Source organism: Diabrotica virgifera, chromosome 3, assembly GCF_917563875.1.
Source record: "Diabrotica virgifera virgifera chromosome 3, PGI_DIABVI_V3a".
In the NCBI taxonomy this organism is placed as follows: Eukaryota; Metazoa; Arthropoda; class Insecta; order Coleoptera; family Chrysomelidae; genus Diabrotica; species Diabrotica virgifera.
In genome coordinates this window covers 37,655,525-37,681,566 of record NC_065445.1, presented here as the reverse complement: position 1 = coordinate 37,681,566, position 26,042 = coordinate 37,655,525, and the positions used below count along the sequence as shown (strand labels likewise).

Sequence of the window (26,042 nt, the reverse complement as noted above, 5' to 3'; positions counted from 1 at the left end):
TAGAAATGCTAAACCCAAATAAGAGCAGCTAAAATGAAGTTCATGTAATTAGTTGTCGACATTTTAGTAGAAAAAATTACTCAAATGTATGATTTCGAGCTTAGATCCTACTTTTATATAGGCAACACATATTTCTTCAACTTGTAGCTGCAGTCGTACATGGACAAAGGCTGAAGTTACGAAGTTACTAACCCTTATAACCCAATCTAAAATTTAAAGGTCATTTACCACTTTTGTGTCACTGTCAAACTTATAGGTTAACTAAAAGAAAACATCAAAAAATAAGTTTGACAACACCCTCAAAACATAGTTTATATTGCTGTTTGGTTAAATTTTGATTTCTGACATGGAAGAAAAAGGTTTTGAAGAGCAATTCGTATGCAGGGCATGTTTGAAAATTGTTGAACGTACTACACAAAGCTTTGGATATGTGGATGATGCTACTGGAAACTTGAGGGATTTGCTGATGTGTTGTGTCCCAGAACTGGTAAATATTTAAAAATGAACATAATAGCAACAAACCTTATTATACTAATGCAATATAAGCTTAATTGGGTATTAAAAAAATTAGTGTGTGATTTCAATATTTCAATAGTTACCTGTAGAATTGGCAACATTGATATTAGCAAAGTTTGCAGTATTGGCAAATTTATCATAAACTCATTTTTGTTTCTAGGCATGAAATTTGTAACATTTGGTTTGGTCTGATTTTAAGCAAACTCTATGATTGTAACTATTAAGTATTTATTCATTTTGTACTTTGTTATGTCATAAGACTCAGATACAGAGTTTGCTCAAAAGACTTTCTTTCTCCCCTTCCTTATACCCTTTCAGGTGTGGGATTTGGGTTTAGTTTAGCTATATATATTATCTATTTCCTTTCCATTTAGAGAGGTCAGGTTCCGTGCCGCTATTCCTATTTGTTCTGATTCGTCATTTACAAAATTAGTATTTGATTTTTCATTATTGTTGTAGTATTGCTACTACTACTACTACTTATACTACCTATACTACCAATATTTCCACCACTCATCCTATTTCTATTATTATGTTTACCATTTGAATTCCTAAACCTAATCTTATCACTAATCAAGTCTATACAGTGGAACCTCGATTATCCGTCTCTCCATTAACCGTCACCTCTGTTAACTGTCAGGGTACATACAGAAGTTATATTGACTACATAGGCAAAAATTTTAATGTAAAAAAATTAAAAAAAAAAGTTAATTTGATTTGTGATGAGGACACAAACAGCTATTCATTGCTGACAGATAAAGAAATCGTTGAAATGGCAACAAAGGCGGACCAAACAGATTCAGAAGCTGACACAGACTTGGAATTTGACTGTAGCTATGTTGATGAGTCTATTGAAACTGATAAAGATTTGTTTAAATAATCTAGAGAAGCTGCATCGCATATGCAATAATTCATCGAGTGGTATTCTCAACAAGAAGAAGCCAATAAAGTAGATTGCATGATCTTGTGCCGATTTCAGCCGTCGTGAAATGTGAAGCAATAGTAAACCAAAAAAGATTTCAGATTATTTTAAATTGATTCGATTGTACGAACACAAATCCCTCTTATATTGTCAAACAAACCAAACAAATGAAATTTGAGAATTGTACTGTGAATTTTTAATTTTTTTTAATGTTCTATTAACCGTCTTTTCGACTATCCTTCATACCCTTGGTCCGGTGCCCTGACGGATAATCGAGGTTCTACTTACTTACTTTACTTTACTCCTCTTGATTCCATTTGGAACATAGGGCATCTACGGTCCCCCTCCATTCATCTCTGTTTCTGGCCAGGGCTTTCACTTCTTTCCATGTTAACCTATTGTCTTCTAGCTCTCTGGTAATATTTCTTTTCCAGGATGTCATTGGTCTGCCTTGTTTTCTTTTTCCAGTTGGTTGGTAATCCAGGGCTTGTTTGGTTATATCATCTTCATTTTTCCTTAATGTGTGTCCAATAAACTTCCATTTGCGTCTGTTTATCGTTTTGGCTATCGGCTCTTGATTAGTTTTTCTCCAAAGTTCCTTGTTACTTATCCGATTTGGCCAATATATTTGCAATATTCGTCTAAGGCATCTATTTACAAATGTTTGAACCTTTTGTATAATCTTTTTCTCCATTTTCCAAGTTTCTGCTGCATATAGCAAAATGCTCTTTACATTTGTATTAAATATCTTGATTTTGGTTTTGGTTGTTAATTTATAGGACTCCCATGTTTTCTTCAGCATATAGAACGCATTTTGGGCTTTAGTTATCCTTCCATTAATTTCCTCTTCTATTCCACCGCTAGCGTCAATTATGCTTCCCAGATAGCAAAACTTGTGTACATTTTCTGCTTCTTCTCCTTCAATGAATATACCCATTTCTCTTTCCTTATTTATCTTCATAAGTTTGGTTTTTCTTGTGTAAATCTCTAGTCCTATTTTTCTTGCTTCTTTTGTCACCTTTTCTGTTTTTTTTTCTACATATGTTGTCTTTTTTCGGACACCAGATATATATCATCTGCAGAGTCTAGATCCTCAAGCTGACCGAAAGCATTCCATCTAATTCCTGTTTTATTTTTCGTTGCCTTCTTCATGACCCAGTCAATTAAGATCAAAAATATGGTTGGAGATAGAATACACCCCTGTCTGACTCCACTGTCTGTGTTGATTGGTACTGTGAGTTTCCCATTGTGCATGATTTGTGCGGTATAGTTTTCATAGAACATTTTGATAATTCTTATATATTTTAATGGAATTCCATATCTCTTTAATATTTCCCACATTTTTCTCTGTTAATCCGGTCGATACGGATAATCGAGGTTCTACTGTACTTTTATTTTCATTGTCCAGTGTATTCATAATTTCCTTGTTTTCTAATCCTTGTCTGGCCTCTACTTCGTCTCTTCTCTGTCGCTCTGCTGGTTTTTTGGACTGGCTACCTTCACTACTTTGCCCTCATTGTAGTTCCATCTCCATTCCTTACCATCCACTGTAATTTTGTTGTACCCAATTTTCACTGTTTTTCCTTTATCTCTCATCTCCCTTGCTTTGTCTCTTAGAGATTTCATTTTTTCTCTCTTTTTTTGTAAGGTCCTCTGTTATCCATATTTTCTTGGGTTCAACATTATTTAGATTGTTCCTATTTCGTAGAATGGCTGTTTTTTCTGCTCCGTTTCCCAGTTCTATTAAGCATGTTCTAATTCCAATCATACATGCTCTTATAATATTAATATTTACTCCTAAATGCTTTCCAATCATATTTGTTGCTCTTTCTTTCAGTGCTGCTAAATCGTCAGTATCTATTTCTAACCCACTAATAATTAAATTATTTTTCCTTTTGTCTTTATCCATTATTTCTCAATCGCTCAAAAGACACTTATGTATTAACATGTTCCCTGCCACCTTTGTCCCATGGGACCAACACTAGTATTACCTTTATGAGCTGTGTTAGTCCAGATTCAGGACCCAGGGAACCAACATCTTTTTAAATGCTTGTTAGGCTGCTGGCTCATTAGTGCAATATGTCACACTAAAAGACATAAAATATCAATAAAAGCAGCAACATTAAATCTTCGGAGTAACAAGTGTCTACACAACCTACCTCTATATTTGACTAAATGGCGCTATTGTACATAGTTTGTAGCGCCATCCCATAAGCATAATGTAAATATGAATGCAAATATTGCAGTTATCTCAAAACTTTGTTTTTGGGGTGTTAACATACCTAAGGTTTTGGACATAGTTTTTGGACTTAATCTGTATTTACTCTGGGCTAATTAGCAAAATTCATGGAAAAGTTATTTACCAGCAATTTTATTGCTGGAATCGAATTATAAGATCCTATATATTAATAATATAGGTATGCAAAGTCCGCAGATAGTGTGCTACTTTTTTTATAAACAAAATGGCGCCGACAAATCGTATTTTTTTCAATTATTGCTATATAACTCCGAAGATTTTAACTTTACAACAAAAACACTCAAATAAAAATTCACCGCAATTAAATTCTGCATAGAGATATGTTTTTCACGATTTGCTCCGACGAAAATTTTCCTCGGAAAATGCGGGTTTTCCTAACAAAAACTATAATTTTTAAATAAAGTTTTAGGTAAGTAATTATTAATCAATAATTAAATAACTTAGTGACATCAAAGATTTCTTGGTATAGATTGTAATTCCAGAAGCTGGTGAAAATTAAACGACTATTTTAGCAACAATTCAATTGTTAATTAACAATTTACGATCGCAATAATAACCAAAATAATCATGATACATTGATCAAACTTATAAAGAATATAAAGATGAGATGCTTGTTTAATATTTTATCGACAAAATATAAATTTTTCTTTTTTTGCATAATCTTTAAATTTTGAAAAAAAAATAGTTATAATACGTTGGTCTAATTAGTAAAGTACAAAGAAAGGTTATTTACCAGCAATTTTATTGCTTTAATCGAATTATAAGATCCTATATAATATTAATATAGGTATGCAAAGTCCACAGATAGTGTGCTACTTTTTTTATAAACAAAATGGCGCCGACAAATCGTATTTTTTTCAATTATTGCTCTATAACTCCGAAGATTTTAACTTTACACCAAAAATACTCGAATAAAAATTCAACACAATTTAATTCTACATAGAGGCATGTTTCTCCCGATTTGCTCCGACGAAAATTTTCCTCGGAAAACATGGGTTTTCCCAACAAAATCTCGAATTTTCAAATAAATTTTTTGGGCCAGTAATTATTTCTCAATAATTATATAGCTTGGTGAAATAAAAGCTTTCTTAGTATAGATTATAAATTCAGAAGCCGGTTAAAATGAAACGAATATTTTAGCAACAATTCAATTGTTAATTAACAATTTACAGTCGCAATAACAACCAAAATAATCATGAGACATTGATCAAACTTAGAAAGATTATAAAGGTGTGATGCCTATTTAATATTTTGTTGACAAAATATAAATTTTTCATTTTTTTGCATAATCTTTAAATGTTTAAAAAAAATTGTTATAAACAAATTAACATTTCTTAGAAATTGTTTATTATATTCTAATTTTAAAAAATACTTAAAATGCGTATTTCATAGGTCTTGAAAATGAATGTTTTAAAAAAATTTTCCAACCATTTGCAAAAAAGTTAGGAAACAGCAAAATAAATATACGATATCTCCATTGTTTATAATTTGTTTTAATTGTTTCAAAGCTTAAAAGTGAGTCTATGGTACAATCTAATTACTCACAAAAAATGTCAAAAATTAGTGCAATGGTTATATTTTAATCAAAGATTAAAAATACTTTTTTTTTGTAATTTTTAGCGCGAAAGTAGGCTTGATACAGAGCCGGAGATAAAATGTTCACTCGAAGCGACTGACACGCTTAAACTCGCGCGAGTTGTGTATGTGGGCGGGTAGCTACGGTACTGTATTATTCTACTTTCGCGCGTGTTAATTACAAAAAAATATATTTATAATCTTTAATTAAAATATAACCATTAAGCTGATAATCGATATTGTTTTATAGATAATTAGCTTGTACTTTAAACTCACCTCTACGCTTTGAAAGAATTAAAAAAAATTATTAACACCGTAGTAATCGTATGTTTACTTTGCTGTTTCATAACTTTTTTGCAAATGGTTGCAAAAAAGTTTTAAAGCATTCATTTTCAAGATATTTGAAATGCGCATTTTAGCTATTTTTTAAAATTATAATATAATAAAAACTTTCTGAGAAACGTTAATTTGTTTATAACTATTTTTTTAAACATTTAAAGATTATGCAAAAAAATAAAAAATTTATATTTTGTCGACAAAATGTTAAATATGCATCTCATCTTTATAAGATTTCAAAGTTTGATCAGTGTATCATAATTATTTTGGTTATTATTGCGACCGTAAATTATTAATTAACAATTGAATTGTTGCTAAAATATTCGTTAAATTTTCACCAGCTTCTGGAACTATAATCTAAACCAAGAAGGCTTTTAAGTCACCAAATTATTTAATTATTGGTAAATAATTACTTATCTAAAACTTTATTTGAAAATTAAAGATTTTGTTGAGAAAACCCGCATTTTCCGAGGAAAATTTTCGTCGGAGGAGATGGGGAAAAACACGTCTCTATGCAGAATTTAATCACGGTGAATTTTTATTTGAGTGTTTTTGTTGTAAAGTTAAAATCTTCGGAGTTATATAGCAATAATTGAAAAAAATACGATTTGTCGGCGCCATTTTGTTTATAAAAAAAGTAGCACACTATCTGTGGACTTTGCATACCTATATTATTAATATATACAATCATAAGATTCGATTCCAGCAATAAAATTGCTGGTAAATAACTTTTCCCAAAAATGGCCTATTCTCCGATAATCAGCCCAGACTAATTGTAAAAAGACAACTTAGATATGGGATGTCATTTAACTTTTCTGATATCAGTATTTTGCTGTTAACGAACTTGTATGTTTACTCATATTTTCTTTATTTATCACTTTCAAGCAATTTTCATTATTGCTATCTATAAAAATAGAAAGAAGACATTTTTCTTCTCTTGGCATCATAACCCTGGATGGATCTTTGCCTGTTTGGCTATGTCTTTTCATTCAGATCTCTTTTGTGCCTTTCTCCATAGCCTTACATTCATAATTTTCAAGTAGTCTTACAGGTCATCCAACCATCTTGTTTGGCCTTCCTTTTTCTTCTTCTTCCTATCTGCTTCTGTTGTAATATTATTTTGAACACTTATTCCTCACCAGAGGAATATTCACCAGATCTGAAGTGAACAAGCATTTAGTATGATCAACCCTGTCAGCCAATTTGGATCTGGCTGATAAATCTTATTTATTATATTTTGTCTGCCCATACTGATGACCAATAAGTCAGAAATATGCATTTTTACAGTTACCTTCTATCATTTACCTTTTTCAATCATCAACTTTACCATTCAATCCTATCACATTGACAATCATTGCTAGTTTCCTCCTCCTTGTATCCTCACCAAGTCCATTTTTCCATCTATGTTTTAGAGTGCCTCTAAGTGTATTTCCCCAAGCTGTGACATAAGGATATGTTTAGGAAGATCGTTCTCTTATGATCTTGCTAGATGTCCTTCCTATCTTTCTTGTCCTATTTTTATTAAGTATTATGACATCTTTTCTACATGATATAGGTTTGTATTTGATATATTTGCGATTTGATGAGAATACTGACTCAAATTTAGTGAAATCGTATATCAATTGACACAAAGTTACATATAGAGTTCAAATATCAACTTATGGTTCTACTTCTGAGGTCACGTTGGATGAAAACCTAGGACTTACGAAGTCCAATTACTTGTAATATTCTGGATCATATTTTGTGCCTTTCTTATGAATTGGAGAGATATCTCCATTCTTCTGGAACATTTTCACTATTTTTTTGTATTATCTTCAACTCCCATATAAGTATTTAAGTTTTTCTAGCATCTTAAATGTTAATACATTCATGAGTACCAATGAAAAGTCCCGGATCTGCTTAAGAGGCTATCCTAGTGTAAAAGTACGAAATTCATATATTTTTTTGGGAATTTCTAAAATAAAAAGAACTTTGAGTACCAATTGTTTTGAAAATTTGCATAAGCATTTATTATAAAAAGAAGTAGGTACAGTAGACGCCCTCTTAACCGACCTCCCTTTAACCGACCGTCGGCTTAACCGACCGACCCTACTCCTTTTTGGATGATACTATTTTTAGATTAGAGGTCATACAAGTTTCATAATTTGTCTTGTGAGTGATATTGTTAATTACATATGTATATACACATCGACATTCGTTTCACTTTATGTTTTGACTTAATTTGTTTGAAAATGAATCGTGAACCATAGGAAAAGTTATAGCGGACGGACTATATGTACATACTACTTATTTGTTTATAAATCATAAAATATATAGTATATATATATATATATATATATATATATATATTTAATAGAGTTACATATGTAATGTCTTTCTGAGGGTGGTTTTAAAGATTTTCGGTTTAACCAACTTTTTGATTATCCAACCTATGGGCAGGTCCCGTCATGGTCGGTTAAGAGGGCGTCTACTGTACATGTAAAACAATTTTCATAAAAAAATATTGAAAATTAAACGATTTACACGCCATCTACTGGCACCGTGAAAATAAAAATATAGCTTCACTGCTGCAGTGATTGGGACTAATAGAGATCCTAAAACATAATAGTTCAAAGTTATTATTGAAATATAAGTTATTTTCTATACCATCAACTAGTGGTTTTTTGATCGGATAAAAAATGTCAATTTGGCAGTTTTCAAAACTGAAAATGTTTTAGCTAATTAAAAAAAAAACAATTTCAACACTTCGTCATTTTTCTAAATTTTAATATTTTTCAAAAATCCTAGTTGATGGTCTAGGAAATAACTTATATTTCAATAATTACTTTGAAATTTTATGTTTCAGGATCTCTGTTAGTCCCAATCACTGCAGCAGTGGGGCCTTGTTTTTATTTTAATGGTGCCAGTAGATGGCGCATAAATCGTTTAATTTTCAACATTTTTTTATGAAAATTGTTTTACATGTACTTCTTTTTGTAATAAATGCTCATGCAAATTTTCAAAACAGTTGGTACAGTACTTTTTATTTTAGAAATTCCCAAAAAAGTGTATGAATTTCATACTTTTACACTAGGATAGCCCCTTAAGAATTTTAGCAGTTATATCTGAAATACAGATTTTTGATTGGATCCTGGCTCAAACCATAAACTTTGTAATCTACCAATTATCCTACTTTGAAGTACCCTTTCCAAGACTTTGTTCTTTTTATTTCATGACAATACCAATGACATCCTACTTTTTGTAGGACATTCTATAAAATTAGTTCTGTATTTTTTTTCTTTAATGACATATCCTATGTCAGTATGTACAAGGAGTGCTATTAGTAGCCAGATTTTTCTGTGAAATATTGGCACCATCTGATCTTCAATTCTTCTGGTGGGTGAGAGGGTCTTAATGGTAAAATGGGCCAATAACGTACCACACTGACCTAGTAGAATGAGTTTGAGATTTTATGCTGACCTACCGATAGGAGTTTGAGATTAAGGATGGTACTGGAAATTGGTACTGCTTTCCTATAGGTATGATAGGCACAACACAGGAGTTGGCATAAGCAGAATAAATCCTAAATCTCTAAACCGGCATTAAGTCTATCATCTGTCTGGATTAAATACGAGTGATGCCTTCTTATTCTTGATGTGCCTATCCGTGACGAATTTTGGCGATCATCATGGCAATCTTCACTTTATTTGCAGCAACGCGGAAAAGCTGCACAGATGTTGTGTTGAACCAGGTTCTGAGGTTCTTTAACCAGGATGTTCTTCTTCTTCCTGGACTTCGCTTTCCAAATATTTTTCCTTGCAGGATGGCTTGTAGGAGGGCATATCTGGATTCATTTCGCATAATGAATAGAGCTATCTGTTTATTTTCATAATGTGGGAGGCATGCGTACGAAGTTGATAGATTTTAGTCTAAGTGTATTGTGTTCAAGTTATGATGTTATTATACTTGTTGAAACATGGTTGACAAATAGCTATTCTGATTCAGAACTGGGCTTGGATTATGATTATAATATCTTTCGAGCAGATCGTGATAATTTTCATCATTTTAAAGATAAGGGAAGAGGTGGTGGTGTCCTCATAGCTGTTAAGAAAAAGTTTTAACACTTTTGCTTTATCTATACCTCATACTAAAGTTGAACAAATTTTTGTACTAGTTAATATTGGAATAGAAAAAGTTATTTTTGGCTCTGTGTACATACCGCCACGATCTGATCATGAAATATATAAAGATCATTGTAATGTCCTTGATTTTATATTAATGAACAATAACTACTCTAAGGTTTTTATTTCTGGGGACTTTAATCTTCCGAACGTTACGTGGACAAACGATAATTTAGGAGTTAGTTTATCGAACTATCCACCAAATTCACCAGCTTTACATATGGTTAATTGCTATAGTTTCTACAACCTTTTTCAAAATAATTTTGTGTCCAATAGTAGAAATGTAATTTTAGACTTAATATTTTCTAATTGTAACGAGTTGAGTGTTGTAAATGCTGCTGATTTAATTTTTCCTAACTCCCTTAACCACAATGGTGTAATGTTCGATGTTAATATAATAAATAACAGTGATTCTTTAAAGTGCGCAGAGTCGTATTATGATTTTAAAAACGGTGATTACATTGGTATGAACATTTTCTTGTCGGAAATAAATTGGGAGTCACTAAAGGCTTTGAATATTGAGGACGCTGTGTCTAAATTTTACGATATTATCAATCATGCAATAAATTCTTATGTTCCTCAAAAAGTATGTAAGACAAGTACATTTCCAGTTTGGTTTAGCCCGGAGTTAAAACGATTAATAATAGAAAAGAAAAAATATCATAAAAGGTATAAGATGTTCAACAATTATGATGATTTTATTATTTTTATTATTTTTCATAACTTAAGATCTGAATGTAGTAGACTAAGTAAAGATTGTTATAATTCCACTTTTTGGAAATATATAAACAGTCGTAGGAAAAATTATGATGTACCATGCCACTTATATTTAGGAAATTATCAAAGTAGTTCTGGGGAGGAAGCTGTGAATTTATTTGCCCAATCTTTTTCTACATGTTCACTGACCACAATACTACCCCCCCCCCCAATATCAATTTGAAAATGCTGGTAACATGAGTTCATGCCCTTTTAACATTAATACTATTTTTGAGAGTATTCACAATTTGTCTCCTAAACTAAATTTTGGCCCTGATGGCATTCCTAACTATCTATTAAAACAATGTGTTTGTACTATATCTAAGCCATTGTATATACTCTTCAATAAATCTTTGCAAGAAGGGGTTTTCCCTGATTGCTGGAAACGTAGTTACGTAAAACCTATATTTAAATCTGGTTCAAAGTCAAATGTTGAAAACTACAGAGCAGTTTGTACTTTATCAGCAATTCCAAAATTATTAGATTATTTAGTTACTAAGCAGCTTACTTGTGAATTCAGTAGTATTCTGGTGAATGAACAACACGGTTTTGTACAGGGTAAATCTACAGTAACTAATTTACTTCTTTATCAGAGTGACATTGTTATTGCTTTGGAAAACAAGGTACAAGTAGATTGCATCTATACTGACTTTTCTAAAGCATTCGATAAGGTCAATCATAATATCTTACTTGCGAAACTTACAGCATATGGTATTTCTGGAAGTCTCTTTGATTGGATGCAAAGTTACCTGACTAATCGAAGTTTAAGTGTAAAAATAGGATGTTTTCTTTCTAATGCTTTTACAGCTACATCTGGAGTACCGCAAGGTTCCCACTGTGGCCCCCTTCTATTTAATTTGTTCTTGAATGATGTTCACTCTATTTTTAAGGAAGTTAACTTTTTAATGTTTGCTGATGATGTTAAAATATATAAGACTGTCAATAATGAGGATAACATTTTTCAGCTTCAGTCACAAGTAAATTATTTTTATGAGTGGTGTGTTAGAAATGATATGGAACTTAATATTAATAAATGCTTTTTAATAACTTTTGCTAGATCCCATTCGCCTATTCACCATCAATATTTTATTAATAATACTCCTGTCACACGTGTGAACGAAATTCGGGATTTAGGTATATTTGATTGTAAATTAACATTTTACTCTCACATTGACCATACTGTTTCGAAGGCATTTAAGATGTTGGGTTTTGTATTACGTTCATCAAAAGATTTGTCAATTCACACAATAAAAATCTTATATTGCAGTATCGTGAGATCAATTATTGAATATGGTTCTATTGTCTGGTCACCTAGTTATGCATATCAAATCATAAATATTGAAAAGGTTCAAAACAAATTTTTACGTTTTGCAGCTTTTAAGATGGGTTTAACAGTCGGAAATTATACTTATGACAATATATTAATGAGACTAAATTTACAAACTCTTGAACGCAGAAGAGTCATGTTGGATATTTGTTATCTTTGCAAAATTATCTCTGGTGTCATTAACTCCGAAGAATTGTTAAGTCTTGTATACTTTAATATACCTGCTAGATTGACACGAAATCCACAAATATTCAAGGAACAACGGCATCTACAAATTATGGTCAATATGCACCAATTAGTAGATTGACCCTGTATGGAAACAAGTTTAGTCATCTAATAGATCTGTTTGGTTCTTCAGTTTCCTCTATTAAACAAGAACTCGGGCGTCTTGAATTTTGAATTCAAAAAATTAATTAGATTTAACTCTTATAATGGATTCAGTTGTTTTCATTATTTAACAATATTTTATATTCTTTTAGTTTTTATGTTTGTGTTTTATACTTAGGGGCCGTCCATTAATCACGTGATGTTTTTTTTGGCATTTTTTAACCCCCCCTCCCCCTTGGTGATACATGGTGAGGTTTAAAACTAACCCCCCCTACCCCCTATATCACGTGTATTTTTTATTATCTACAAAAATTCTTCCTTTGTATATTTTTGTTTCCCGTTAACCCACAATTCATTAAATTCTTTTTGAGCAACACCAGGGTTTTTTCCTCTCTTATACTCTGTAAATAGTTCTTTATACAGATCACCTAGCTTAGACATTTGGTGGAATGCATAAAACGTAGTACCTGCTAATGCTTCAAGTATGTACTTCATTTTAAAAGATTTTACTACACTTACACAGCATTACTACACTTACAAGTGCTTTTGTAATTATTTTACTGCACTTACAAAGCATTTAATGCTTTGTAAGTGTAGTAAAATCTTCAAAAAAGTAGTACATACTTGAAGCATTAGCAGGTACTACGTTTTATGCATTCCACCCATTGTGATGAAAAAAGTAGGAAGTTAAAAACAGTTTAAACGCATGTATTCAGTGACAAAACAAGGGAATAAAACTGACAGGATTTTGAGAATTTCCAATTCATCAGATAGTAGGTAAAACACATACTCGTATAAGGCTCATAAATAAAAAGTCGGAGAGGCCGACAGAGTCCCGGTCAGTATTCCTATTTAGTGGAAACATATGCTACATTCACAACAAAACGCTTTGAAATGGGTCGCTTCTTATCATAACCTTCAACATAATTTGGGTGGAACCAATTTGCTGGGTTGTGTATATTATGAAAGAGAAATGGATTTTTTTTAATATTAGTCACAGCAATGCCGCTTTCGATTTTTGTACGCATTTGACAAAAAAATAAAAACACGTAACGGGTTAAGTATCGGGCATTTTCCGAAAAAAAATACACGTGATATATTACTACACCCCCCCCCCTACCTCCTTGTGATGTTTCGTGATTTTTTGTGGACCCCTCCCCCCCTTTAGAGCATCACGTGATTAATGGACAGCCCCTTAGTTGTAGTTTTACATGTATCTAAATTTTATATTTTCATTATTAGGACGAAAGCTCTGCTTTATTGTATTTTGTATGTATTGGGTTTATCCCGTTAATTAATAAATACAAAATAAAAAAAAAATAATGTGTCTGAAGTATTCCAACTTTCGAGATTTGATGGTGGTTAGTAACTCTTGGTTCTTCCCCAGTCTTCTACGGACCTCCTCATTTGTGACCCGATCAGTCCATGGGATTTTAAGAATTCTACGATATAACCACATCTCAAATGCTTCAATTTTCGGCACATAGCTTCATTCAAGGTCCATGATTCAACGCCATAAAAAAGGACAGAAGACGTAGCATCTCAGCATTCCTACTTTTATATCAAGAGAAAGGTTGTGGTTCTTGAAAAAGGCCCCCATACGGTTGAAGGTTGATCTAGCTTTTCCGATGCGTGCTCTTATCTCTTGGTTCATTTTTCATTTATTATGGTGCCGAGGTAGGTATAGTGCCTCACTCTTTCTACAGGGGTTTGGTTGATGTAGAGTTGACTTTCTGTTATCTTTTTCTTGCTAATGATCATAAGCTTTGTCTTCTTTACGTTTATATTGAGTCCATATTGTTGACTGTAATACGTGATTTTGTTCATGAGGACGTGTAGGTCTTCTAGGTTGTCCGCAAATACTATGGTGTCATGTGCATACCTGATGTTAGTTAGCCAGTACCTGTTTAGTAGAATACCTTTTCCAGTTTCGTGCAATGCTTCGATAAATATTCTTTCAGAGTAAAGATTGAAAATTAGGTGGGACCAAATGCAGCCTTGCCTCAGTGATGCCTACTTGTTAATAATTTTATTAACAGCCATATTTAATTTGCTTACATGTTTCATGCGCTAACTATACCTTGTTTTTAAACTAATACTAGGAGTAATTCCTACTATTTAGCCTACTATTTATACCAACCGTAGGCAAATTTACTCCATTAAATTGTGAAATTTTGACTCTATTGACATTTATCAAATTTTGACAATATTGGCATTTAAAATTTATAGGTTAACTAAGTTATATTAGCGATTTTTCGTGTTTTCTGCGTTATTCCTTTAATTTTTAAATTTTTATGTATTCTGCATTTAGAACTCTTTAGCGACATATTAGTACAATATAATCTACATGGATTACCGTCGCAGGCTGACATGACTAACCAAAAAAGAAGATGTATTTGGTGATTTTTTTAGTGATATTATTGGGTGTGAATATGTCTTTTGAGTTTACTCCTCCTAGTTTAAAAACAGGGTATAATAAACTTCAAAGCGCAAAAATGTTTCTAAAACTTATATTCCACATAACATGTTTATTTTACCTTATTTATTTTTCAGGATATATATGTATCATCCAATCCCATTATATGTTTCGGATGTATACAAGGGCTAATCCAAGTTCACAATTTTAAATCCAAATGTATAAATACAGAAAACATCATACGCACATTCATGCACAAATACAAAGTCCCTGATGAACAATTAATAAACTTAGGCTCTGTAGTAAAAGATGTAGTTGAAGTAAACAAGTTTCATAAACAACAAGAAGATCTGAGAAGACAGTTTCTGGTGGACAAACGGATAATAGGGAATCCAATAAATTCAAGTTGTCCTCCACCATTGATATATCATGAAGGACCAATACCATCGCCAACAAGTATACCAGCGCCAGTACAGGAATTGGAAAGGGTAATATATGTATAATCAAAAATATAATTTTATTTAGATTACTTTAACTTTTTCTTACAATTTGTATCAATTGTCTGATATTGGCTAGCACTGAGTTAAAACCATAGATATATTAACAATAGATCAGGCTAGTTATAGGCCGCTCAATGCATCGAGCTGTAACGCCAATATCAAGTACAGTGGTCTAGCTATCTTTGTCTGTCGTACGAGTGTGAGCGTATCTACCAAGAGGTGGGAGTAATGAAACGACACAGACACAGCGGCAGCGGCCATCATATGCTAGAGAGAGAAAGCTAAGCGCCGGTAGAGACATATAGATAGATCACCGACCCGAACTGCTCCGCGTTACGCTATTTTTCGTACCTTGCCTAATCTACGTATTATTATATCTATGGTTAACACCGCTAAGATATTTTTTATCTTCTTCTAGTCCCATGACAATTATAATAATGGTTGGATAAAGGTACAATTACGACATCGACGGCAGACGGCAACTGCAGACACAGTTGTTACCATGACATACCTATGTATTTAAAGTCGATTCGCTTTTCTGAGACACAACTGTCTAGTGACTTTAGCCATTTCTTTTTTGGAAATTTCAGTTGTTAGACGTGACTGGAAATTACTACACAACCAAACATACCTGCTCTTAGCCATATTATTAATAGTAATATTACGATAAACAATGATTAGTACGATAAACAATGAGAAAATTATTTATTTAACAAAATAAAAATATTTTGTACAAATAAACTCCAAAAAATGTTATGAGCTTAGTATATATACACTCCCACTATTTCTAATAATTCTTCTTTTTTTAATGAAAGATTAAGTTGATTTGAGCAGTGTGAAGTAGGAATTTTTGTGTTGTATGTTTCCTATTCCGAATGTGCCAAAGTGAATCTCGGCAGAACGAATTCAGTCTACTTTGCACTATTAATTTGTATAACTGACGTTCTGCCGGACAGCAATTGCAGTTAGATGTCGGAAGCAGTCTCATACAAATTAATAGTGCAAGTAGTGACGTCTGTCACGGCGACAACTGCAACTGACGTCTGCAATTGCCGTCGATGTCAGAATCGTACCTTAATATACTTCGTCTAATTTACTTACCGTTGCACGTTATCCGCGTTATAGCCTGTGACGTCACATGATACGAACACGTAATATTTAGGCGGTAGGTGTTTTCTTTTTTAGAATCATTTTGTCTAGTACACTGTACACCAGGGAAATAATGCAAATATATACCATGTTCGGGACACTTGAGCAGCCAGGTTGCAAATGGTTTTTTTGGGTACTATATACCTAATACATTATAAATACAAAAATGCCCGTCACAGTTTGGACGAGAAATTTAGATATTAATAAATAAGGGTCAAAAATGAGATTTTTTTCGTTTAAATCGCTACAGGTAAAAATAGGGTAATTAAATATCTTATTTTTAATATTTTTCTTTTAGTAGATGAGCCAAGGTTTAAAATAGCGTTTTTTGAATTTTGGTCCGATTATTTGTTGCTTCGGATATTGCAAAATAAATCTAAAATTTCGAAAATAAAAAATTTGCTATAACTTTTGCGAAAATGAATTTAGGACTTTCATATTGCCTGAAAAGTTGAGTCAAACAGTCCATACAATGCACAAAAAATTTTAAGACGATGCGTCAATTAGTTTAAATTTTATTCAATTTGTTTATCCCAAAGAGCTTTTTTTTGAAGTTATACTTCTTTACCGGCGATAGAGGGTAAATTTTTATATGGGAAAACCTAGCGACCGGGCGCATGCGCATTATAACTTTGTTCTGATTGGACGTTCAAATGACATGTCAAAAATTATTCAATATGGCGGCTGTGGCACAGCTGTAGTTAGATTATTTATGGTTGTTGCGTTTTAAATGTTGTGTGAAAAGAAACAACAAACAAAAGTTAGTTAATAGTTATACTGCCTTTTTAAATAGTTTTCATATACCTATATTTTTGGACTTTTGGACTATTTTGGACAAGGAAAACTCATTCTAATTTGGTAAGTAGTTTTTATTATAATCATATTGTAATTATATATTTGGATTAGGTTGAAATACATACATTTATTTTCTCAAGAATCCGGATTTTAGAGAGAAATCCCAAATTAGGTTCGATTTTTATTTTTAAATTATGATTTTTTGGCGTATATTTATTTATCTAGTAGGTATGTAATGCTTTGATTTACATACTTAATTTGATTACCAACAAAAGTTCTACCAATCTTCATCTAATATATTGTTTTCTTACTGTTTTGTTATATTTTTATATTTTCTTCCACAAAATTTAAACTACATAATTTAATTTTCAAAACATCTGTCAAACAGTAAAACGTTCAGTTACCGTATTTTTCCACATGATAAATAATGTGGGATTGGACGAGTGAGTCTACGCTTCGATTACGAGTCAAAGCGGCACGAAATTCAAGGGTTCAATTCCCGATGGAAGTTTTATTTTTTTATTTTTTTATGCATATTATGATTGTAAGTATATTTGTTATATAATTTTTTTTTTTTCAGAAAATGCGTATTTAAAATTTTTGCCAACAATTATTATTGTTCAGAAATCATTTTTTCTTTGTGGCATTTTTCAATGTGTTTGTGTGCGTTTTATTCTTTTATTTTTTTTTTTAAATTTTTGGTATTGTCTTAAAAATCACATAATTTGTAGTAGAAGTATAACTTCTTACGTGCGTACAAAGTACACACACATTCTTGTTTCGCAATGTTACTGTTCAGAAAATAATAATGATATAGCAATTCTGTGAAAACAACATGAAAGAAGAATAGTCATATTTTCAAGGTATTTAAAAAAATCATTAAAAAGTCATTTTTATCACTCAGAAAACATTTTACTAAAATAGAGTCATTTTTGGCTTATAAACAATTTGAATAACTTTGTTAATATTGACTGTAGGCTAAAAGTACAATGGAATTTGAAAGACTGGTATTTTTATACGAATTTTCAAAGAAAAACTTTTCGCCTAGGTTAATTACGGTCAAAGTTAGCCACTTTTTTTATTTAATTGACGGCTACTTTGTTTATAACCATTAAGCAACCTAGCTAGAGCCATTTTGAAGTTGAATATATATAGGTTATGTGTAAAAGTTTGTGAACCTCAACAGAGTGGTTAATAAAGCTTTAAAAATGGCGTCCGAACGGAATTAATTCGTGATCGGTGGAGGGGAATTACTAAAATACGTGCACTTAAAAAATTAAACTGATTCTGCAAACATATGCTGCAATTAATATCGCTGGAATTTTTGATGGGTTTTGATCATAATTTTTTAAATTTGTATGTACTTATAGTCTTATAGAGTACGTTATGTACACACAACCCCACCTAACATTACAAAACGTTAGGGGGAACTCCCCTTATCACTCAGGGATATGAAAAATAGATTACGACCGATTCTAAGACCTACCGAATATACATATATAATTTCATAAAAATCGGTCAAGCGGTCTCGGAGTATGGAAACTAACACTGTGACAGGAGAATTTTATAGATGTAAATATTAACAAATAGGGGTTGGTGATAGAAGAGTGAAAATTAAGGGTTGTATGTATTTTTTAATTCTACATCATATAAAATTAAGGTAGATAATTTTGTCCAAAAAAATTAAAAAAACAATGTCAGGGGGGCAACCCCCTTATAACTTATGGGTATAAAAAATAGATTAAAACCTCTTCAACGTCCTACAAGATAAACCTGTAAAATTTTATAAAAATCGGCAAAGCCGTTTCGGAGTAGTATGGTAGCTAACACTGTTACAGGAGAATTTGATGTATATAGAAGTAACTGCGAATTAAATAATAAACATGGCTAACTTTGAACCTAATTAACCTAGGCAAAATTTTTTTTCTGAAAATTCGTATAAAAATACCAGCTTTTGAAATCCTAAAGTAGATTTACTCTATAGTCAATATTAACAAAGTTATTCAAATTGTTTAGAAGACAAAAATGACTCGATTTTACTAAACTTTTTTCTGAGTGATAAAAACGACTTTTTAATGATTTTTTCAATACTTTAAAAATATAACTATTATTCTTGCATATGGTTTCCTCAGAATTGCTATGTCATTCTTATTTTCTGAACAATAACATTGCGAAAAAAAGCTCTTTGCGATAAACAAATTGAATAAAATTTAAACTAATTGACGAATCGTCTTAAATTTTTTTGTGCATTATATGGAATGTTTGACTCAACTTTTCATGCAATATGAAAGTCTTAAGGCCATTTTGGCAGAAGTTATAGCACATTTTTTATTTTTGAAATTTTAGTCTTATTTTGCACTTTCCGAAACAAAAAAGGATCGGACCAAAATTCAAAAAGTGTCATTTTAAACCTTGGCTCATCTACAAAAAGAAGAATATTATAAATAAGATATTTAATTACCCTATTTTTACCTGTAGCGATTTAAACGAAAAAACTGCCATTTTTGACCCTTATTTGTTAATAACTAAGTTTCTCATCCTCAACTGTGACGGGCATTTTTGTATTTATAATGTATTAGGTATATAGTACCCAAAAAATCAATTTGCAACCTGGCTGCTCAAGTGTCCCGACAAAAACCTTATTTCTCTGGACTACTGGAATTACAGCCACTAGACATATTTTATTATATACGCGTAGAAATAATATTTGAAGATTTCTATTAATGTTAACCTAAAGAGATACACAATAATATGTTTCATTTAATTTGTATAAATGGATTATAAAGCGTTTTTATGAAGCACATTTGCTCGGAACACACTGTAACTGTAATCGAACAAAGGTGACATTTTAGCCAAGCCGCACACCAAAGAAACATGAAACGAAAAACATGAAACATGAAACGAAAAACATGTTTCATGAAAAGAAAACACTGCTAAACAAATCTCAAAGTCCGCCTACCAATGAAACGAGTGTGATTCATGCTCATGACACATTTTTATTTTCGGAGAGTTTCATAAATGGCCGGACATATATTTAAATCTAAACGGGAACTGGTGTATGTTTTCAAAAGACTGATAGTGTGTAAATTAATTTATTAAATCAGCTCCACGAATGGTGGCCATTTTGTAAAAAAAACACATTAAATGTGATTTTTAACATTTAAGGGTTTTTTACCCTAACCAGTGGTTATATCCCTGGGTTAATTTTTAAAATATAGAATGTGTTTGTTCGAAGTTTTCTCTTCTTTTGAGGTTTTTACACCTATAAGACGATAGCTCTGATGATGGCATTAATATGCTGAAAGTACTTAGCTGATTTAATAAATTAATTTACACACTATCAGTCTTTTGAAAACATACACCAGTTCCCGTTTAGATTTATATAGAAGTGTGTACAAGTCAAACAGTCTTTTTCTATTCTATTTATTTATGGACATATATTTGTTTAGCAGTGGTTTATTTCCATGAAACGTAATTTACGTTTCATGTTTCTTTGATATGCGGCCTGCCTTAGAATAAATTGGTAACATTTATTTGACAGTTGCGATGATGACACTTCATATTTGTTTATATTCTTTACTATAAGAAGTATTTGTTTTATGATATTTACTGTTTTTATTATTTAACGTTAAGATTATAACTTAATTCTTGTTGTCTATTTCTTAAGTTTTTATTTATTTACATTGAATATTAATTTGTTTTGTTGTATAATCCACGTTTACAATAATTATGTGATCTATTTGATTTAAAATGGATTCAGGATTTTTTTATACCTTGGCAACTATGTCATCTTAGATCTCTGGCGTAGATAATGACGTGAAACGGTAAGTAAATTAGACGGACTGTATGTTGTACATATATTTCATACATGTACCATATTATATTTTATGTCTTTATATTTATGATCCATTGATGTTCTATGGCAATTAATCGATATAATTCTAATTTTACTTGAGTGAATTTTAATGAGCTGATTTTATTTACTAAGAAAAAATAAAAAAGTGTGTATCTTTATTTTTTTGTGTTTAATAAACTTTTACAATTAATTACAGACTCCCACAACATATGAGCAGGTAGCAGGACCTGTACTACCATTGATAATAGACACCGACCAATTACGATCACTTACAAGTGGTAGTGAACAAACGCCATCCCCGCTACATTACCAACCATCTGCTTCCGATCAGATACTGCAAGTTAATCCGCCAAGGGACCATGAACCATTGATGCGGCCATTGCCAATTGTCCATTTACAGCCAATGGATAATAATCCTATTAACTCATTCAATCCCCAACTAGCACAATCGATGGTTCCTCAGCAGTTGCAGGCGACTGGCTATGGGCCAGCATACACACCTATTTCAATAGTGCAACCTCAAAACGTGCCTTTGTTGAGCCCTCAAAATAGAATGTCCATGAGTTCCTCACATGGTCCACCATTATATCCAAGATTTATATCATCTTCAATGACTCCTCGATATATGTCTTCAACTGGTGGTCCGCAAATATCACCACTGAATTTTGTAAGACTACCACCATCCACACCTGTTCCAACAAGCCTTTCTGTGGGGACTATGCGTCATGCATTAGCTAATAAACTTAATTCTAATACACTTGTAAACGGTCTTGGAGTCAGTTCAGATGTACCTCCACTTGTCGCCATTCCATTGCAGCAAAAAAGACCCGCCGTAGAATCTGGAAGTCAAAACCCAATTCAACGCCAAGAATCAATTACCAATACAAATGATAAACGTGAACCAGAATATCATCCTATCGAAAAGAAAAGAAGATTAGTCGTGAGATTGCCGAGAATGAATTTTGTATTACCTTCAAATTCAGATGCTGTTCCATCTTTTAATCAGACTGAAAGTTCAAACAGTTACGGAGCTAGCACTGAAGAACAACATGATGGGCATGAGGTTGTACCAGATGATCAGGAAATAGCAAACTTTGGAACTGATGTAATGTAAGTAAACCTAATAGTTCTAATCCATTAATCTCATAAAATGCTGATTTGGTTATACAGGGTGTTTCATTAACCAAATACGAAGATTTAACCCAAAACACTTAAATAAAATATTCTTCCTTACCGAGATACAGAGTGTTTTATTACAAATGTTCTAAAAGGATTTTAGCCCATGGTTAAAGCACCTTTTAATATTTATGTTCAAACTTGACACACAGTAATCATTCAAGGGAGGAAAAGGCACTTTACTCCCATGTTATATATATGGTTTTTCCACCTTCCTCAAATAACAAGTCATGTTTTCATTTTTACTTAATTTATTTATGTAACTAACCAACAAAATTTATTAGAACTAAAACTAACAAGTAGGTACAATATAACTGTCAACTGTCAAATATAAGTCAAATTATTAATGTAAACATTGTTAAATCAGAATATCAATTTACTGTTTTTTACCATTCTGCCAAATACAGAGTGTTTTTAAATAAACGTTAAAATATATAGATACTTACGTAATAGAAAATAGATATTGTACAGGGCGTCAATAAGTTATATTTCATGAATGAAATACCATGACGTCACTTTTACTTTTCCTTCCTAGGGAGGAAAAGTACAACTTTGCTCCCTACAATCAGGTCCGGAAAAGTATACTTTTGGTAGAGGTAGGTGGAAAAATGTTTTACGCATTTAACGGATATTTTCCGATCTCGCAAAGTCAATCAAAATCTATAAAAATTTGAAATTTTTGATGATTTTGAAAAATTAAAAAACATTTAGTTATCTCATTTTTTTTGTTACATCGTGAAGCTCTTCGCTTGTTTAGATATTGTATGACAATATTTAAACAACCCAGATCTCAAAACAAGGGGGTGGTTGCACTTCTAGCTCCACACACATCCTTATCTCCAACCAACCCATGAGGGTGTTTTTTTACATTATTTACATATGTACATTTCTTTTTCATCTGTTTGTGTCCAGCTCGCCAACACCAACTTTGCATTGTGATTTCTTGGTAAAATCTGGCAGCATGGACCTTGCTTTAAGTGTTGTCCTGATGCATCCATCTCTTGATTGAGGACCACATACATTAGCATTAGACGATGCTTCCGTGACCAGCTTTAGACACCGCTCATCAGCTGGCTTGTGGCAAGTATAGTTTTGTACATTCCAGTCTGACATGTCGCCCGATATAATACAGGGAGTTATATCTTCATTTGAAACTCTTCGAGGAAGTGGTGGAGAAGATAGTTTTACAACATTCCGGTCTATTATTTTAGTTTAGTCCTGTGCTTCAAATTTCAAGTAGTAGGGAGACAGGAAACACATTAGAGAGCTAGGGCCAAGGAGAGTGTTAAAAGCCGGACAGACTAAAGCCAAGGGCAAAAGTATAAGAAATTTCATCCCTCCTACTTTAAATTTTCAAGCACAGGACTAAACTGAAATAATAGACTGGAATGTTACAAAACTATCTTCTCCACCAGTTCTTCGAAGAGTTTCAAATGAAGATATAACTTCTTGCATTACATCGAGAGACATGCCAGACTGGAATGTACAAAACTATCCCTGCCACATGCAAGCTGACGAGCGGTGTCTAAAGTTGCCCACGGAAGCATCGTCTAATGCTAATGTATGTGGCAATCAACAGATGGATTCATCAGGAAAACATTTAAATCAAGGTCCATACTGTTGCTGTGTAAGAGCTGGACACAAACAGATGAAAAAAAATGTACATATGTAAATAATGTAAAAAACACACACTTATTGGTTGGTTGGAGAGGGGGGTGCGTGTGGAGCTAGAACTGCAACCACCCCCTCGTTTTGAGTTCTGGGTTGTTTAAATATTCTCATACAATATCTAAACAAGCGAAGAGCTTCACAATGTAACAGAAAAATGAGATACAGTGGAACCTCGATAACTCGGATTAATCGGGACCGCGACCAATCCGGGTTATCGAAAATCCGAGATAGCCGGAGAATATGGTAAAAATTAATAAAATACGGTATACTTACAGATAAACTCCGTTAGAATTGAAATAACATGAAATATATTTATAAATATGCACAGTACCTACTCATTAAAATTACTAAAAAAAACACCAAACCCAAACGTAAGCAAATGGAAGCGAACAATACAAGACACACAATACTAAAGACCATTGTTTATAAAAGAATTTTTTAAATAGTCTTTCCTAAACAATGCTGACAGTTTGAAATAAAAAGGAATAGATACTACAGACAGGTGGCTGTTGTTTCTGCGGCGTGTGCTATGAGTCATTTTTAATATCCTATAGTTCAAATTACACACATACACATTATCTCTCAAATATTATATTACATACATTTTTATTGTTGAAAGGTTTGTCTGATAATTAACTATTTTGATTGGAAATAAGCCACAATTAAATTGAAAAATACAAAATATTGAAAATCAAAATGTTTATCTGATGAAAATCGGTCCGGGTTAGCCGGACTTCAGGGTTATCGGGGGCCGACTTATCGGGGTTCCACTGTAACTAAATGTTTTTTAATTTATCAAAATCTATAAAAATTTCAAATTTTTATAGATTTTGATTGACCTTGCGGGATCGGAAGATATTCGTTAAATGCGTAAATCTATTTTTGTATTACTCTACCATGCAAACTGTAAATAAATTTTACTATAGCGATAAATAAAACGTACACGAAGGATGAATAAATTTTTTTGGAAAATGGTAAAATTTCATTTTTTTTCATAATCTTTAGGAATGTTGCGGGATCGGAAGATAAAGTCCGATTTGAATAATTATTTTTTTATTTTTCTTGTAATTACCAATCGCAACTTCTCCGCACTATAGCTACACGGAATTATCAACTTGACTTTTTTCTCACCACTCTATTATATATTTATTCGCTTTGTAGTCTTTGTAAAAAATATAATTAACTTAATATTTTATCTTTATTTAGGCAAGAAGAAGAAGGCTCCGTTATTAGATCAGAAAATGGCGGCGTATTGCCTGAGCACAACATTGCCAAACTTTACAATTGTGCCTGTATGTACCTAACAACATCCCAAGCATTGTTTAATGAGCATAAGAATAAATGTCAAATGTCTAAGATCGGTTCTAAGCAAACGTACAAATGTCCGCATTGTACTCACGTCACAAATCGGCCTTATGCTATCAACAAGCACATTAATACCATGCACACTAAGTCTGTTTGGTTCATGTGCGAATCCTGTAGCTACAAAAGTACCGACAAATCCTGCTTAAGACGGCATGTTAGGAAAAATCACGAAGATCCTGATCCTACGAAACAATACCCCTGTCACCTATGCGATATGGTTATGACTAATAAATACAACTTCAAAAGGCACTTGTTAAAACACGATGAAGCTCTCTCCTACGACTGTGAGTTTTGTTCGTACAATTGCAAAGATAAAAGTAACTTTCGTAAACACCTGTTCACTCATAGTCCCAAATTATTGCCGTGTTCGTTGTGTGCGTACAATCACGTATCGCCGTATCAGCTCAGGAGTCATCTCAAGAAACACCACGAAGGTGTCGGTGTGGATAAAGTGGACATTAAGAATGATATATCGATAATAGAACTCGTTGATGAAATTCGAACAGCAATCAATAGCATAGATAATTATATAATTCCAGTACCCGATGACCTAGAAGCCACAGAAGAGACCGAGGAACTAGAAGCGCCAGAAATAACCGAGGACAGCTAAATATGGTGATTTCATTGTATTATAATTAATAAGTTTATTTGATATTTGTGTACGTACATAAATATGGAACGCTGGTTTTAAAAGTGGTTAAACATGCTTATACGCCAGTCAATGGGAGCAAGAATAGGATATTACTATCCGTTGCAAGATAATTCGGATTTATATGTATAATCTATTTAATATTCTATTATCACATTTTAGTATAAATAATATAATTATTCATTTAAAGCGTACTTCCGCATACTTAGTACGCTTTAAATGAATAATTATATTATTTATACTAAAATGTGATAATAGGATATTAAATAAATTATACATATAAATCCGA

At 32.3% G+C, this 26,042-nt stretch overlaps 1 protein-coding gene across 1 annotated transcript; it reads left to right on the top strand.

Annotated features, from left to right (window-relative positions):
- The first annotated feature begins 229 nt into the window (after positions 1-229).
- LOC114326029 (B-cell lymphoma 6 protein homolog) lies at positions 230-25,834 on the top strand. The gene is made up of 4 exons (XM_028274232.2): positions 230-487; positions 14,730-15,080; positions 21,089-22,002; positions 24,946-25,834. The coding sequence occupies exons 1-4, from the start codon at positions 347-349 to the stop codon at positions 25,712-25,714; spliced, it is 2,175 nt and encodes a 724-aa protein (XP_028130033.2). The 5' UTR covers positions 230-346; the 3' UTR covers positions 25,715-25,834.
- The last annotated feature ends 208 nt before the right edge of the window (positions 25,835-26,042 follow it).

What these genes read in the sequence shown, in the direction of transcription:
- LOC114326029 (XM_028274232.2), top strand. Translation starts at nt 347, where the DNA reads ATGGAAGAAAAAGGTTTTGAAGAGCAATTCGTATGCAGGGCATGTTTG. An exon ending in TGTGTTGTGTCCCAGAACTG is followed by an intron (nt 488 to 14,729) that starts GTAAATATTTAA and finishes TTTATTTTTCAG; the next exon opens with GATATATATGTATCATCCAA. An exon ending in AACTTTGGAACTGATGTAAT is followed by an intron (nt 22,003 to 24,945) that starts GTAAGTAAACCT and finishes ATCTTTATTTAG; the next exon opens with GCAAGAAGAAGAAGGCTCCG.